Source organism: Empidonax traillii, unplaced genomic scaffold (genome assembly GCF_003031625.1).
Source record: "Empidonax traillii isolate 1590-97213 ecotype Southwest subspecies unplaced genomic scaffold, ASM303162v1 scaffold343:size799674, whole genome shotgun sequence".
Classification (NCBI taxonomy): domain Eukaryota; kingdom Metazoa; phylum Chordata; class Aves; order Passeriformes; family Tyrannidae; genus Empidonax; species Empidonax traillii.
In genome coordinates, this window is record NW_020955536.1 from 234,217 (window position 1) to 248,561 (window position 14,345).

Here is a 14,345-nt window from a genome sequence, read left to right on the forward strand (position 1 = left end):
TACATCTGCCTAGGGGGCTGCCAGCCTCCATGTTGCAATGACTTGCTTTTCTCTGTTAGCAACAGAGATAAAGGCTTCTTTTGAGACAGAGGAAGATAAAGGTACCTGGTGTTCACCAGGCCTTGGCTTCAATTTTAGGTTAATTGTATGTTTTGCATAGAATGTGATGACCTACTAGGTTCAGTCTCAGGGAAACTAAAAGCCAGTGTAGATTAAAAAAGTCCCTCAAAACAGTTTATTTTGCTCTCTCTTGTTTGGACTTGAAAAGCATTCTTTGGTGCTGGTTACCAACCATATTTTGCAGTTTCCCCTCTCAGTGAGGAAAAAATGAATTTCTGAATCACATCTTATGATGCAGGATGGCATTTGTTCACAGAACCATAGAACAACTCAGTTTGGAAGGGACCTTGAAAGATCACCTAACTCAGTCTTTTGTGGGAAAAAGAACCTAGATGAGATTATCTGCACCCTTTTCAATTGCATCTCAAAAGCCTCCAGCAAAGGGGAGTCCACCACATCCATGTGGTTGTTCCAGGGCATAATTGCTCTCACTGGGAAAAATGTCTTTCTTATAACAAGATGAAACCTCTCCTGGTGCAACTTGTACTTGTTGTCCCCTGTCTTTTCCACATAGCTCCTTGTAAAGAGAGAAGAACCTCCATCCCTTTTGTAGCTGCTCTTTAAATACAGCAGTACTGAGGTCTGTCCTGACCTGCACTTCTTTCGTCTTTTCCAGTGAGTTGGAATAAGTAAAGAAAGGCAATGTGAAGACTGTAGAAGCCCTTTTTGTGCTCACCACAGCCTTACCCTGATGTAACACTGGGACCAGACCTTGGCCACCAGTTTCCCTCACCTCTTCTAAACTCAGGTCTCCATGCAGAAGCAACCTGGGCACAGAGACTGGATGGGGACTAGTGGGCTTCAGCATCTGCTGTCCCCAGATCACTCTGCTGTTCCCTCAGCACAATGAACATACTTTGTCTGTGATTCAGCCTTGTTGAAATTGGGAAGTAAGGTTAATGTGGGGTTTGGCATTGGATTTTCATTTGTCCTTCACTGAATTGCATTTCTGTACATCACCTGGGAAAAATGGTGTGCAATATCTTTCTTTTTAGAAATAAGACATAATTTTATCAGGTGGTGTTGCTTCATCCCCTTCTGTATGTAAAAGGTGAATATAAAGCTTTAGAACAAAATATTTAGTTTGAAATAAAACTCATTTGCTGTCTGATGAGGTGGCGGGTTGCAAATGAAGTGACCCAAAACTTGGTCACAAAGCATGTTATGTAGAGAGCTCCAAAAAGTGCCATCAGTAATAGAATTGTTAGTTGCAGAACTGTGGAAGAAGTAGCACTGTGGCTGTAGGCTCCAGGGTCATGTTTGTGTGAATATAACACGTTTCTGCTATGAATGTGGTGTCGAAAGATAATTGATTGCAGAAATTGTGCAGCCTAAATGTGAAAAGGGAGGCAGTGTGATGATATGCCTGTTGGGGATGAAGCAGAACTAGGTTTGTATGGGTGTAACTGAATCTAAGAAGAAATTCTCATACTGTGAAAAAATTCAACAAAATTAACTAATTTGCACCTGTGGAAGGTAGTGTGACTTTAGCACCAGCACTTCAGTAACATCAATACCTGTATATATATTTGAAGTAACTCTATGATTGTGATAAAATAGCATCTAATCCCTTCTTAATACCAAGTAAGGCAGAGCAAATAAAATCAGGAGTTCAGTTTTATATTTCAGTGTAATTATTCTAGACATTTTTATATGCTGTAGAATACAACATAAAAAAAATAACCATTGGAAAGGTCCTTAAATTATTGTTTCTAATCCTTTTAGGAACACATTTCATATAGCATTATTGGGAAGCTAGTAAATTATATTTTAATTAACGAAAGGGCGTGATATATTGTGACTTGGCTAGCAAAATGAACTACTGCTTTCTGTATTATTTTATCTTGCTTTTGCTATTTGGTGTTGCTGTAACAAGCAGGCATCATTGTTGTTATTATTATTCTGTTTGTACTGGGGAATGGAAAGAAAAATGAGCCATGGAAATTCCTTCTAAACTCTTTTTCCCCAGTTCCAAACATTTGCTCCTTTCCAAGCCAGGGAATGTGCTTGTTCCCCTCCTCCATTTGAGGGCACAGATGGAGCAAATACCAGCCTGAAGAGTGATGCCAAGCAGGGGTGCAGCAACAAAATGACAGTTTCTGATATCAGGTCATGATTCTCCATAAACCAATGCCCTAAAGATGAGGGGACTGGCAGGAATATGGCTTGAGTAACTGGTGGAGGTGCTAGAAGTGATTATCAGCCAGCCAGGGAGCTGCAGAGCAGTAATAGACATAGAGTCCAGTGGTTTTTTTAAACTGATTCTTAAAATTTTGAGCTACTTACGCTAGAACTGAGCAATAAAGAATATCAATTAATCTGGATGTACTCCAAGAAAAAAAAATCTACTTTGTTTCTTGGTATCAAAGTGAGCTCAGAGACATAATTGCATTTCAGATGTTACTGGTGGGAAGTTGTAACCTCAGGCAAAGAGGGGAAAGGCTGACCATTCTTAGCCAATTGCTAAGATCAAAACTTGGCTGAATTCAGAAATTAATGCTGATCTTCCATGCAGATCAATAATAGTTTTACTGGTGGGCTTTACTGGGAACAATGTTAAGTCTTAACAGCATCACATTTCCAGTGATGACTTCTTTTTTACTTTCAAAACAGCACTCCACATTGTTGACAAATTCCTCAGTGATCATCAACCAAAATTAATGTATTTAAGTGGGCTTTGGGTCTGACCTACTGCTTTGCAGCTATATCCCTTTATGGAGAATGGGATTTGGAAAGCAAAAAGCAGAAAAATGTTCTCTGGCATGGTCACTGGGGGCTAAATGCAAGGATTCAAGTGTTGGGAGTTAGATGCGTGTGCACAGGATGTAGAGTCCTGCAGATGAGGAAATGTCTGAAATCCCCTCTGCCCTCTGGGGCAGATTTCTTGTTCAGGGCATTTTACTTTGGTTTCACAGTCCGGCTCCTGAACTTGATTTCAGTATCTTTCTCCTTGCCTGCACAAACCTGAGCAGAGCTGTCTGTGCTAACACCAGGGTTAGACTTGCAGTCTCCTGGGCCCCTGAGTGAGAGGAGTTCGTGACTGTGGTTCCCTGTTGGATCTATTGGTGTTAAACTCACCTTGCTACTTTTTCAGACTGCCCTAATCTGAAGATGATAGTCAGCTTTTTTTGCAGAGGGTGGTCTCTGCATGTGTGTTTGGCCACCTGTTATTATCCTGATAGGGCCACACACCATAGCCAGACTGACTCTGTGGAAAGGCAGCCCAGGCTTGTGGGAAGAGTGTATCCAGCAAATGTGGCAAGGATTCATAAAGGTCTTTACAATCATGTTTTCTTGGAAAACAAGGGAGATAGCCCTTCAAATGGAAGCTTTTGAGATCCATTGAGCGACACCAAATAAAACATTCTGTACCCCCCACTCGGAAAAGACACAAACAAGTACACAGAGCTGTTGAGGGAAGCCGAAGGCACTTTCCTGCAGTCTTCCATGGACAACTGGGAAATGGAAAGTGAAAAATCAGCTCACTCTGCCTTTGGATGTGCCAGGGAGCAGATGTGAGGAGGGGGTTTTCAGCCTTGGAGCTTTGGACTTATGACCGTGGCATTCCAGGCACATGAGTCTTCCCTTAGACCTAGATGCAAGCCTCTTAACTCTCAAAGTCTTCCTCTTTTTTTCCCTTTTTTTTTCTTTTCTTTGGTGGGGGGTCAGTTGTATAAGATGCCTTCGAAGTTAAATGTATTGATTCTAATTAAAACACGAGAAGTTGTATCTTTTTCTTTTCTAAATAGCACCCAACCCACATTATCATTTGATAATTTTGTATGATAGGTAGCTGGTGATTGCAGAATTATGGCAATGTCTGTGTAACTTTTCCTTTGAATCTATCTAGTTATTTGGGTAATAATTCTATTTATTCTCTATCTAAGCACTTGAAATTTCGCTTGATTAAAAATCCAGACAATTTAAATGGTAATTTTGCATGTAAAACAATGATAAATTAACAGTTAGTGATCTCTTTCTCTCTTTGTGTGCATGTAGCATCAACCCACACAGAGAATTCCTCCCTTAAAAACCTGTTCCATGCATTCATTTACTCCCAGAAGAAATACCCAAAAATTATCTTGGCATCTTTACAGTGCTTGTCATCTTTCTTGCACCATTCATGGTCCCCTAAATGTCAAACTCGAATTGTAGTTTAATTCTTCCTGTATTAAAAGATATTATAAATTAGTTTTTCTAACTCTCATGCCTACCAAGAGCAATTTTTGGCCACACCAACTGGCATTTATTGCCTCGTTCTGCTTCTTTGATTTCCCTCCCATAAAATGCTGGGCTCAGATTCTAGTTTTTGTCTTGGTGGTTCTTGTTACAGTCCCGTTTCTGCTGCAACCAGGATGCCTTCTCTTAATACAATCCATCGCATTATCCTGTTGCCTTTCCCAGCTTACCTCTAGGTATACAGTTTCCCTCCTGTGCTCTGCAGTCCTTTCTCTCATTAGTCTCTCGTAGAACCTGACCTTTTAGAAACTAATACCTTTTGTTAATTTCTTGCCTTATCCTTATTACATGGCAGTTTTTTCTGAGCTAAATTGTGACCTCTACTTAAGCAAATCTTTTCTTATCTGATGTGTGCTCCATTTATTACTGGCCATCCCTATCAGTTTCATGGGACCAGCAGTTTCCCTGCATGGCAGGATCATTTCTGAAGGTGTGTGACCTGTGGGACCATCACTGTGGCTCTCCTTTGACTTTTCACTGCTAACCATATGGTATCCCTTTATCCTCTGACTTGTGTCACTTTACAGACCACATTCTGGGCATGCTAGTGCTCTGTCACCTCATTATGTGACAAGATTTTTTTTGTTTTCTAAGCATTTTCTTGCACCCCATTTATAGGTTTGATATACCACTTTTTCCTGTTATAAAATGTCTGCTAAAGGCTTTTTACGTTTTATGTTTGATTTCTGCTCACTCTTTGGGGTGTACAGTTTTCTGAAGAATACTAGATGGTGCTTTCATTCTAGTTGGGGGAGCAAAGGGAGCTGGTGTACCCTTTGGTCTGGATCTAGGTCTGCTGTAGAGAGGTCCCCCCTGGGAGAAAGGAGCTGGGAGTGGAAGAAGTTCTGGTTTCAGTCATCCAACTTGTTGGCCAGCAGACAAGGGCTGTCATCATGAATTTCAGGGATGAAGGAAGCTCTTTATTCCCAGGAGATAGCAAGGAGCAGAAAAGGATTTATGACCCAGTTACCTCTGGAGCAAGCACAGCTGCCTGCTCTGTCGTGCAGAGCTCAGAGTGGATTTTTCCTGCTTCATAAATATGCAGGATTGCCACAGAATCGCAGAGTGGTTGAGGTTGGAGGGGACGTCTGGAGTTCATCTAGTCCCACCTCCCTGCTAAAGCAGGTTCTTATACTTCAGTGCCTTGAACTCCAAGAGCCCACTTTCTCTGACTTGTGTGTGTGTTTCTGTCAGAGATGACCATGACAGGCTCATCCTGTGCAGTTGATGTGAAATATTTCTCATGTGTGGACTTGAGGATGGAGGTGTTTGAGAGCCAGATGTTTAAACTGAGGCAGTCTTTGAGCAGGGCAGGTTTTGGTAACATGCAACAGGTCACCAAGGGCAGAGTTGGGTGTCTTTGCAAGTCCATTCCCAGCAGAAATGGGATTGATGCAGGAGAGTCCATGTGGAAAGTTGGAAGACATGAATTTAGTTGTAGAGAGACCATTTACCCAACTCAACCTCAGTAAATCTTTACCCTTTTACTGCTGATTTTCACTTCTACCGTGGGCTTGTCCTCTTATTTGTATCGTTAAGTACTTGAAGGCAAGGACGATTCAGCAGTAGTTCCAAATTTGAACACAGCAGCTAGGAATACATCAGTTCAGTTATTCAGTTTTGATAGTTAAAAGGATACATCTATTTCCTGATTTTTTTTTTTGTCCTAGTGATGAAGTATTGCCAAAATCTGTATCGTTATATACAGAGATATGCTTAATTTTGTTGCATTTTTCATATCATAGAATATCCTGAGTAGGAAGGGACCCACAATGATCATCAAGGTCCAGATGCTGGCCCTGCACAGGACACCCCAAGAATCACACTGTCAGCCTGAGAGTGTTGCCCAAACACTTCTTAAACTTTGTCAGGTTTGGTGCTCTGACCAGTGCCCTGGGGAGCCTGTTCCAGTGCCCAGCCACCCTCTGGGTGAACAAGCTTTTCCTAATATCCAACCTAAACCTCCTCTGACAAACTTCAGGCCATTCCCTTAGATCCTGTCACTGGTTACCAGAGGGAAGAGATCAGTACCTCTGTTTGTTTGTGATATTACCCTCAATAGAAATTCTAAATGAACACTAACATGGTTCAGAACTACTAAAGGTGAAAAGAGTGATAACCAGCACAATAACCAGTTTTTGTAACTTAAAAGGAAAGACATCCTAAAGTGTACTGAGAAAATCTGTGAAATATGATTTCTGGTGTTTTCCAGCATTTTCAAAGTAAAATTCATTAATTATAGATTATTTATGAAAATTAAATTTCCTGATCTGTATTGAGACTGGACTCTGTAGTCTCAATTTACAATTAAAGAGTCGTATATGTGGTTGGGTAGAAATTTGGTGAGAGACTTCAAGTCCAGGGAAAAGTTTTTTTGTTCTTATGGGGCAGGTACACACCTCTAGTATATTGCTAAGTCTCTGAATCTTGGGTGGTGTTATATCATTGATTTTTAAAAAAAATTGTTAGTTTTTGTAAGCAGAGATTGGATGTGGCCCTTAGTGCCATGATATAGTAATTGGAGTTGGATCAGGGGTTGGACTTGATGATCTTGGAGGTCTTTTCCAACCCAATCTATTCTATGATTCTATGATTCTATAAAACACTTCATGTTTTATAGTGAAGATAAAACTCTAACATTGTTCCAAAACATTATTTTCCATTCCAAAACATATTTTCAGAGACAGACTGGAAAAAGCTTAAAATAGGTCTAGTGAAGTGGTATGAGCATGGAAGAATGGGAACAGGGTTAGGCTATGTACTGTGGCCTTCAAAGAATCACAGAATCCTAGAGTATCTCAAGTTTGAGGGGACCTGCAAGGATCATCACGTCCAACTCCCTGCTCCTCACAGGAACTACCTAAAACTAAACTATATGCCCAGTCCAGTTGGTATTGATTTTCACTTGGAAGAGGCCAATGAATACAGGAAAAAAAAGCCTGAGTTAATTAGGAAAGGATCCGAAATCTTTTTTAAAATGCCATTTATAACCCATAGACTATAAAGACATTGCAGCCAACTAATCCATTTCAGAGTGGCCTAAATTCATTACTAAGCTGTCTGATTGCTGTTTGCGAAGACGCTGGTGAAGGAGTTGACCTGGGTCAACTTGGTAAAAGGACACCTAAAACACAGGATGGGTGAGAGTACTGCTGTGGCTACCAGGACTCGAGGTTGTAAGAGGAGTCAAGTGTCTCGACCTTTCATGTAGCAAGGACAGTGTGCTGTTGTTACTGTTAAAACAGGGTAGTTTGGCTTATATTGATTTGAGAAATCAGGTTAAAGGTATACTGCTTTCTGGATCGTTTGCAGCAGGAGGTCTCTGAGCTCTCACATGAGCTGCTCTCACTGCTGTCTCTTGTCACACTCCCCCAGGTCAGCCCATCACACTAATGAAGTGCAATGGCCTTGTGCTTTGTGCCTGTGAAGCTCATGGGTTGTGCTGGAGTTTCACAGAAACACCATCAAAAGCTCCTCAAGTGTGATTTCTGCTTTGCTGTAAGCAAGCAGTGAGACCGCGGGGGAGGCTCTTGGATCACACATTTAGAATTGTAAATACAAATTAGTGCACTGTGTGACTGCATTACGATGGTACCACCTCAAAATGCAGGTTACATAGCACTTAGCCTTGGTAGCCTGGCGAGCAGAGGGAAAGGCTGTGTAAGAGTGAAAGCCCTTTCACTTTTCCTGCCTATTAATTTACATGCCTTCAGAGCATTGCTGTTTAGCAAAGTGCCTCCTGTGTTTCTGCCAAGCTGAAGTAGCCGCTGGGAAAAACTAAGTAGGCCAAATCCTGCCAGTATCTGGAGAGCTCAGCCAGGGTGGCTGGTGGTGATCCAAAAGAGTGTGGGGATGGATTTGGCTTTGCACAGGCAGCACGATAGCATTGAACGAAATCAAGTATCACCAAAAGTCAGTTGCTGCAAGATAACACATAAAAGATTTTTTTAAAATGGAGTCATAGTTCTGATTCATTGTGCAGAACCTGGGATCTTCAGATCTGTGCCCTGGGTCTCAAGCCATGTCAGCTGGGGGCTATTTAAAGTTGCAGACCATGTCTGGCATGGCCCAGGGCAGTAGTGTACTCATCATATATATTTCTGAAGTCAAAGTCCTTATAGAAATGCTCATTCTGTTCCCATGTAGTGCTTTAAATAGCTCAGCACATCACTGTTCTTCCAGTGATACACATTCCAACTCCATATGAACAATCAGGGAATAGATTTTTGGCTGCCAGGTATCTCACAGTGAGAGCATCTCACTAATTACATCATCTCCTTCTGACATCAGCGCCGTGCCTCCTGCAGCAGGGGAAAGGGACCCCTGTGCTTGGGGGACGTTAGAGGGGTTTCCCTGCCACCTCAGCCTGTATTTTCAATTTATGGCAAGGAGTTTGCAGGTATTCCTTCTTTCAGCCTTTTTTCCCCAGGTGCCCAGTACCATGCTGCAGCAGGTATGGAAGGGGGTGGCACCACCTGATGGAAGCACACCCCTTGCTGGCAGGTCCCTCATCCGGTCCCTCCGGGCCCCTGCCAGTGGTGGCATTCCCCATGGACATGACACTATTTAGGGTTCTGTAGGATGCTATTTTTACATGGTGGTGACGGTGAGGTGTTGGCTCAGCTCCTGGCAGTGCGTGGGTGTCGCAGGAGTCATCTGACCCCTGGGTGTGTTGGAGTGGTGACGGCACACAACTTCGGATCCCGCTCCCCAGGCTGAGCTCCTGCCGCCAGCCACACAACAGCAGTGCTCCTGGTGGCACTTCCCCTCTGGAAGGGAATTAATGCAGGAATGCCGGAAGATACAGGTACAGTGTGATGACTCCAGATTTTAAAGAGCCTAGACCTGAAATGACTTGTTTTCTATCTGGAGCTGCAGTAACTAAATCACTGATACTGTCATGAGAATAATTATTCTGTGTTTATGTGGAAACACAGCAGAATGGAGAAAGATGGTTAAACATTTGTTTTAAATTATGCTTTGTATTCTTTTAATTATATGAATGATGATTTGGAAATTATAATGATTCTGGCACTTAACTCACAGCTCAATTTGAATACTTTCTTCATTTTATTTAATTTGACTTTAGAGTTTATATTAGATTATAAAGGGAAAAAAACCACCACCTATTGCTTTATGCAGGTGTATTTGAGTGCTGTTTCTGTACCCTTTCTCAATGTAATCTAGCTAAACCCATACAAGAATAGTCTTTACAATGCTGCAGTAGCAGCTACTAAAATTCAGCAGAGATTTTTCCTAACTGTGTTTGGATTCAGTAAGTGTTTTATTATAATAATGAGGGCAGGAGGTTAGCTTGTGTTAGGTTTGTTTATGTGATGTGAGTTTTGCACTGAGCATATGGTGAGATTTGAAGCTCTTGTGTGCTGAATATTTCAGCTGTGTTGCGTCTCTTTTGCACAGTTGTATTCACATTCTGCTGGATAATACCTCTCTTTTGCCTCTGGTGCCGTAAACTCTGTAATGGGCAGTAAAAGCAGAGGTGGCCTCAGCTGTGCTGTCTGCCTGCAGTTCTATATCAGCTATGGGTTTCTGTTCTGATGATGATGCATAAGAAGTGCTAGAAAAGGCATGCTGGAAAAGGCATGTGGTTGTTTACAGGTAGTAGAAGCAGTTATACATTTCAAAAAGAACATGATTCTTGATCCATGGTGTTCTGTGATTTTGGACAATGTGTAAGAATTCAATTTAGTAGAGACTATTGACATAGAGATTTATTTAATGTGGTGAATATTTTGTCTTACAGTATGAGAACTAAAGAGAGAAGCAATAATAGTGCTTTGCTGTGGGAGCCACAGCAGAGGTTTTGGAAAGAGCAGTGAGCACTTCTAGGGGAGGGTCAGGACCCTCTCGGTGTAGAAGAACACTGTTGGGAAGGGGAGTGAACTCGTTCCTGGTGTGGGGACAGTTTAGGCCTCTGTGTGTCCTGCAGAGGGCTTGAGAGACTACGTAATATGGACAATTCAGGGCAAAACTTCTTTGGCTTTTCCTCTATCCTCGTGATCTTCTGCTTTGCTGTGAGCCATTCGGAAGAACAGGGCATTGTGTTACAGTGGAAAGGCACCTTAAAGCGGGGAAACACATTTGAAAAGGCATTTAAGACAAGGTGCTAATTGAGAAACAGGATAAACCAGGTTACCACTATTTATTAAATGTGCTGTTGTAGAACATCGAACTCATCCGCTCTTTAGGCCAATACTCATCCATTTGGGCACACTGTGCTCTCTCCCCCCGCAGTGCCCTGACTACCCAGCTGCATGACCAGGAAGGGCTGGGGCCAGGGAATCACTCTTCCCCAATGCCAAGTGCAGTTGGAAGGACAGATGGGGAAAGCTTGTGGAATTTCCATTACACAACTACTCTTTTTTCGTCCTTTCTGTGAAAAGGCCAATGAGGTGTCAGGCCCCCAAACAAGGCAGAAAACAAAAAACAGTCCCCTTACACCCATGTCCTTCTCTGAACACTGCATGTATTATGTATTAACTTATTTCTGTGTTATCCTTACCCCCACGCCATCACAACTCCTCCTCACTGAATTTTACACACAGACATGAGACAGGGAGAGAGCAGGGCTAGCAGGAGTAATGCTTCACCTGGATATTCAGAGGCACTTAAACGCTCATTCCCTTTGCTTTCATCTGTGTGTTTTTAAATTCAACCCTGAGTGTTTTGACTCCGTGTACACAATAAGGTTTTGGTAAAACAACAACTTAAATTCCAGTCTCTAATTCCATCTGGGTGCTGCCCCGCTCATCTGCTTCTCCTTTAATCCTGCTCTGGGAAGATTGCAAAATTAATTCCCCTTCAGGCTGCTGTGAACCCTACCCTCCCCAAATTGCTTGATTCAGTATGTCCGCAATCAATACTTCTGTCCTGTTTCTCAAATACTTAATGAGTAAATGCCATTTGGGTCTTGTATTTGTTTTCATTTTTGGTAACCACCTCTAGCTATAGAGATGAAAGGTTTAAGTGTCAGCACAGAGGTAATTTGCTGATAATTCTTCTGTGCAGAATAATGTCCTTTATCTGTGCATTTCTGGTTCAGAGTTGAAATGTGGCCTTTGCCTTTGTTGAAAAAGCTGAACATTATTATGAACTAAACAGCTGATAATGATAATTCTAAATATTAATGTCTTTCTAGTATTTTTCCTCTCAAAAAAATGTTTTCATCAAAAGAAGCAAATGTAATAGGTTGTGAATTTATAGAGGAGCCTGTAGTGCTGACAGTTGCTAAAGAAAATCAGTGTAGCTTTTCTGCTGATGGAGAGTTGCTGTTAAAGGCAAATGATACTGTATTTGTATGAAACTGAAATGAAAGTCTTGCACTCTTTTAACCTGACCTCCAGAACACAATAAAAAAAAACCCAGAACAACCCACAAAAAGAACAGGGGATGTAACCTCTACCAAGCCCTTTGGTTTTCCTTTTATTGTTACCTTTAGGCTCTGGTTCTGCACTATCCTTCCAGGAACCATGGAGAGGAATTATCTCTTTCCCTGCATTGAGTGGTAATTTTGGGGATTGCAAATATTGGGAAGAAAATATTTATTCACGTAAATGTTGTCTCTCCATTCAAATTACTCCTTAGTTTAGATCAAAGTACTCTAAAATGAGCATGTTGGGTGGGGGGGTTGAGTAACATAGTCTAGTGGAACATGTCCCTGCCAATGGCAGGAGGGTTGGAACTAGATGATCCTTGAAGTCTCTTCCAACCCAACCCATTTGAGGATTCTGAGGTTCTAATATTAAATTGTGTCATTTGGCCCTCTGTCATTTCAGGCTTTTGTAATCACTAAGAGCCATAAATCTAATAAACTGGGTTTTCAGAACGGGGTTAAATAATGTAGAGTAAATGGGATATGTGGCCTTAATAGTGTCCGTAAAGTGAACAAAGAAGGTGAAAGTCTTTATTATTAAGCTTCATAGTTGAGGTTTGATCTCAGGTTGAATATATATTCTTAAGGATGAGACTTCTTAATTTTCAGTACTTGATTTCCAAGCTCAATAATAGCTTCTATAGGTTCTTATGCAGAGTTAAAACAAAAAGCACTAAACTGGAAAAAGCTGTGTTGAATTCTGCACTTTCTGACCATGTTTCTTCATCCAGTCTGTAATCTCCCATGAAGATTTCTTTCATTTGGCTGTTGGAGAGCCTGATGGCAGAGGGGTATGTCACCCTCTGCATAGGCCCATCCTAGACTGGATCTTTTTCCAAGGGTTTGATTTCCCTCAGCAGTTTGCTCACAGCAGAGAGAAGATGACATTTTCTATCCCAGGCTCCCAAGCAGAGCGTGACCAGGGACTCCCGAATCTTCTCCCTTCTGTCACCGCCGTCAGCTTGTCTTGTATTGCTTCCAAAACATTCCTGTCTCAGCCAAATCTTGTCCTCGTCCCTGGCACCTTATCCTGGTCCCCCCTGCTTTTAAATCCTACTTAGTCTAGCAATGCCAGAGGAGCTGGGCTTATTCAAAGGGTTGGGTTTTTTACCACATACTGTGGATTTTCACAGATCCTGTCACAATGTTCACCAATGTCAGACTACAGCCTTTACTCCAAGTACTTTCAAAAATAGTGTGGTATGTTTTCTTTTTAACCTTGAAAACCAATATATTGTATACTATCCTTTTTTCTTCTTTACAAAAAGCTTGTCTGAAATTTTCCCTGAAGAAATTACTTCAAAAACACGAAATGTGGGCACTGTCTAAGTAAATGGTTAAAGTCTGGCAAAGCTCTCAGGCCCCTGGTGTGATTCATGGGCATGTCCTGTGAAGGGTGCAGAACTGGACTCGATGATCCTTGCAGGTCTCTTCCAACTCAGAAAATTCTGTGAATCTGTGGAAGTTGTAAGCACACTGAAAATTTCACTTGGCAGTGGCCATAAGGTGTGTAAATGCAGCTTTAATAACAAGTGATAGCACTGTCCTCCCTTCCCCATGATACTTGCAGCAAGAGCATGTCTTGAGTAAGCAGTATAGAAATAAGTCTAAGAAATGTGTCTTACTGGACAATTTTGTAACAAACCATTGCTAGTTAATGAGCCCTGCTTGGTCCAGAACTGCAGAATGATGTACTGTGTAGCCCATTGAAGAGAGTCTGAGTCTTGACATCAGAGATGTGTGAGCACTGGACGGTTGGCAAGATTATTGGCAATGATGTTCCCAGCAGACAAGTCTTGCACAAAAAGGTGCCGTGGAAACTGTTTACTTGTTCATTTCTTGCCAGCTTTTGTCCTTGACAAAAAATGAGTGCAGTCAGATCTTTTTAGGGTTTAAGGATTGGTGAATCGGTGAATCTGCTAGAGTAGACTGTAGTGTGTAGTACGGGTGAAAGGGAAATTTAGAGAATCAGGCATTCAGTTGTATTTCAGTTTAGGAAAAGTAATTTAAACTTAAGAAGGAAATTTCTACTTTCATTAATTAGGATTTCTACAAATTAGGATATAATGTAAGCATTTAATTTTTAATGAACTCTTCAGTTAGGATCTGATGACTAGGCTCAGATAATTACATTCCGTCAGAAATTCATTATTTCACTCATTAAATATGTTGATGGTATGTTCTGCTGCTTCAAAGATTGATTTTTATACATAAGGGCATAAAAGTAGAATATTGAAAATTGCCATGTAAACGTTTCCTTAAATATGGTTTGAAACATAAGTTAAAATGTGAAGTTCATCAGTAGAGTTGGTTTCTCAAAATTGTCAGCAGCTGCAATTTCAACATGAAGCATATTAAGTTTCAATATTTTAAATTATAAACTAACATGTCATTAATTATATAAGTTTGTTGTGCTAGATGAAAGAATATGTATTTTAAACTGTCTTCAGAAGGAGCGTTTTGTATTCCCATTGGGTTTTTGTGTGAAATATTGAGTAGCTTAGTTCTGAACTGAGAGAAAAGCAAAATAGTTGTCCTTTGTCTCCCATGCATATTTTAAATATGCTTTGTGTTACTTCAAGATTAATGGAAA

The 14,345-nt window shown here is 41.2% G+C and overlaps 1 protein-coding gene across 15 annotated transcripts in view; it reads left to right on the plus strand.

The window, feature by feature from the left end:
* ABLIM2 (actin binding LIM protein family member 2) overlaps nt 1-14,345 on the plus strand; it is a 136,341-nt gene that overhangs the window by 20,985 nt on the left and 101,011 nt on the right. For 2 of the 15 annotated variants that reach the window (XM_027892247.1, XM_027892251.1), the window contains exon 1: nt 9,136-9,166. The exons of the other annotated variants lie outside the window; for them this stretch is intronic. In XM_027892247.1, the coding sequence (XP_027748048.1) occupies nt 9,151-9,166 (16 nt within the window). In that variant the 5' untranslated portion in view covers nt 9,136-9,150. Of the gene's footprint in view, nt 1-9,135; nt 9,167-14,345 lie in introns of those variants that run through there. 15 annotated transcript variants of the gene reach the window in all.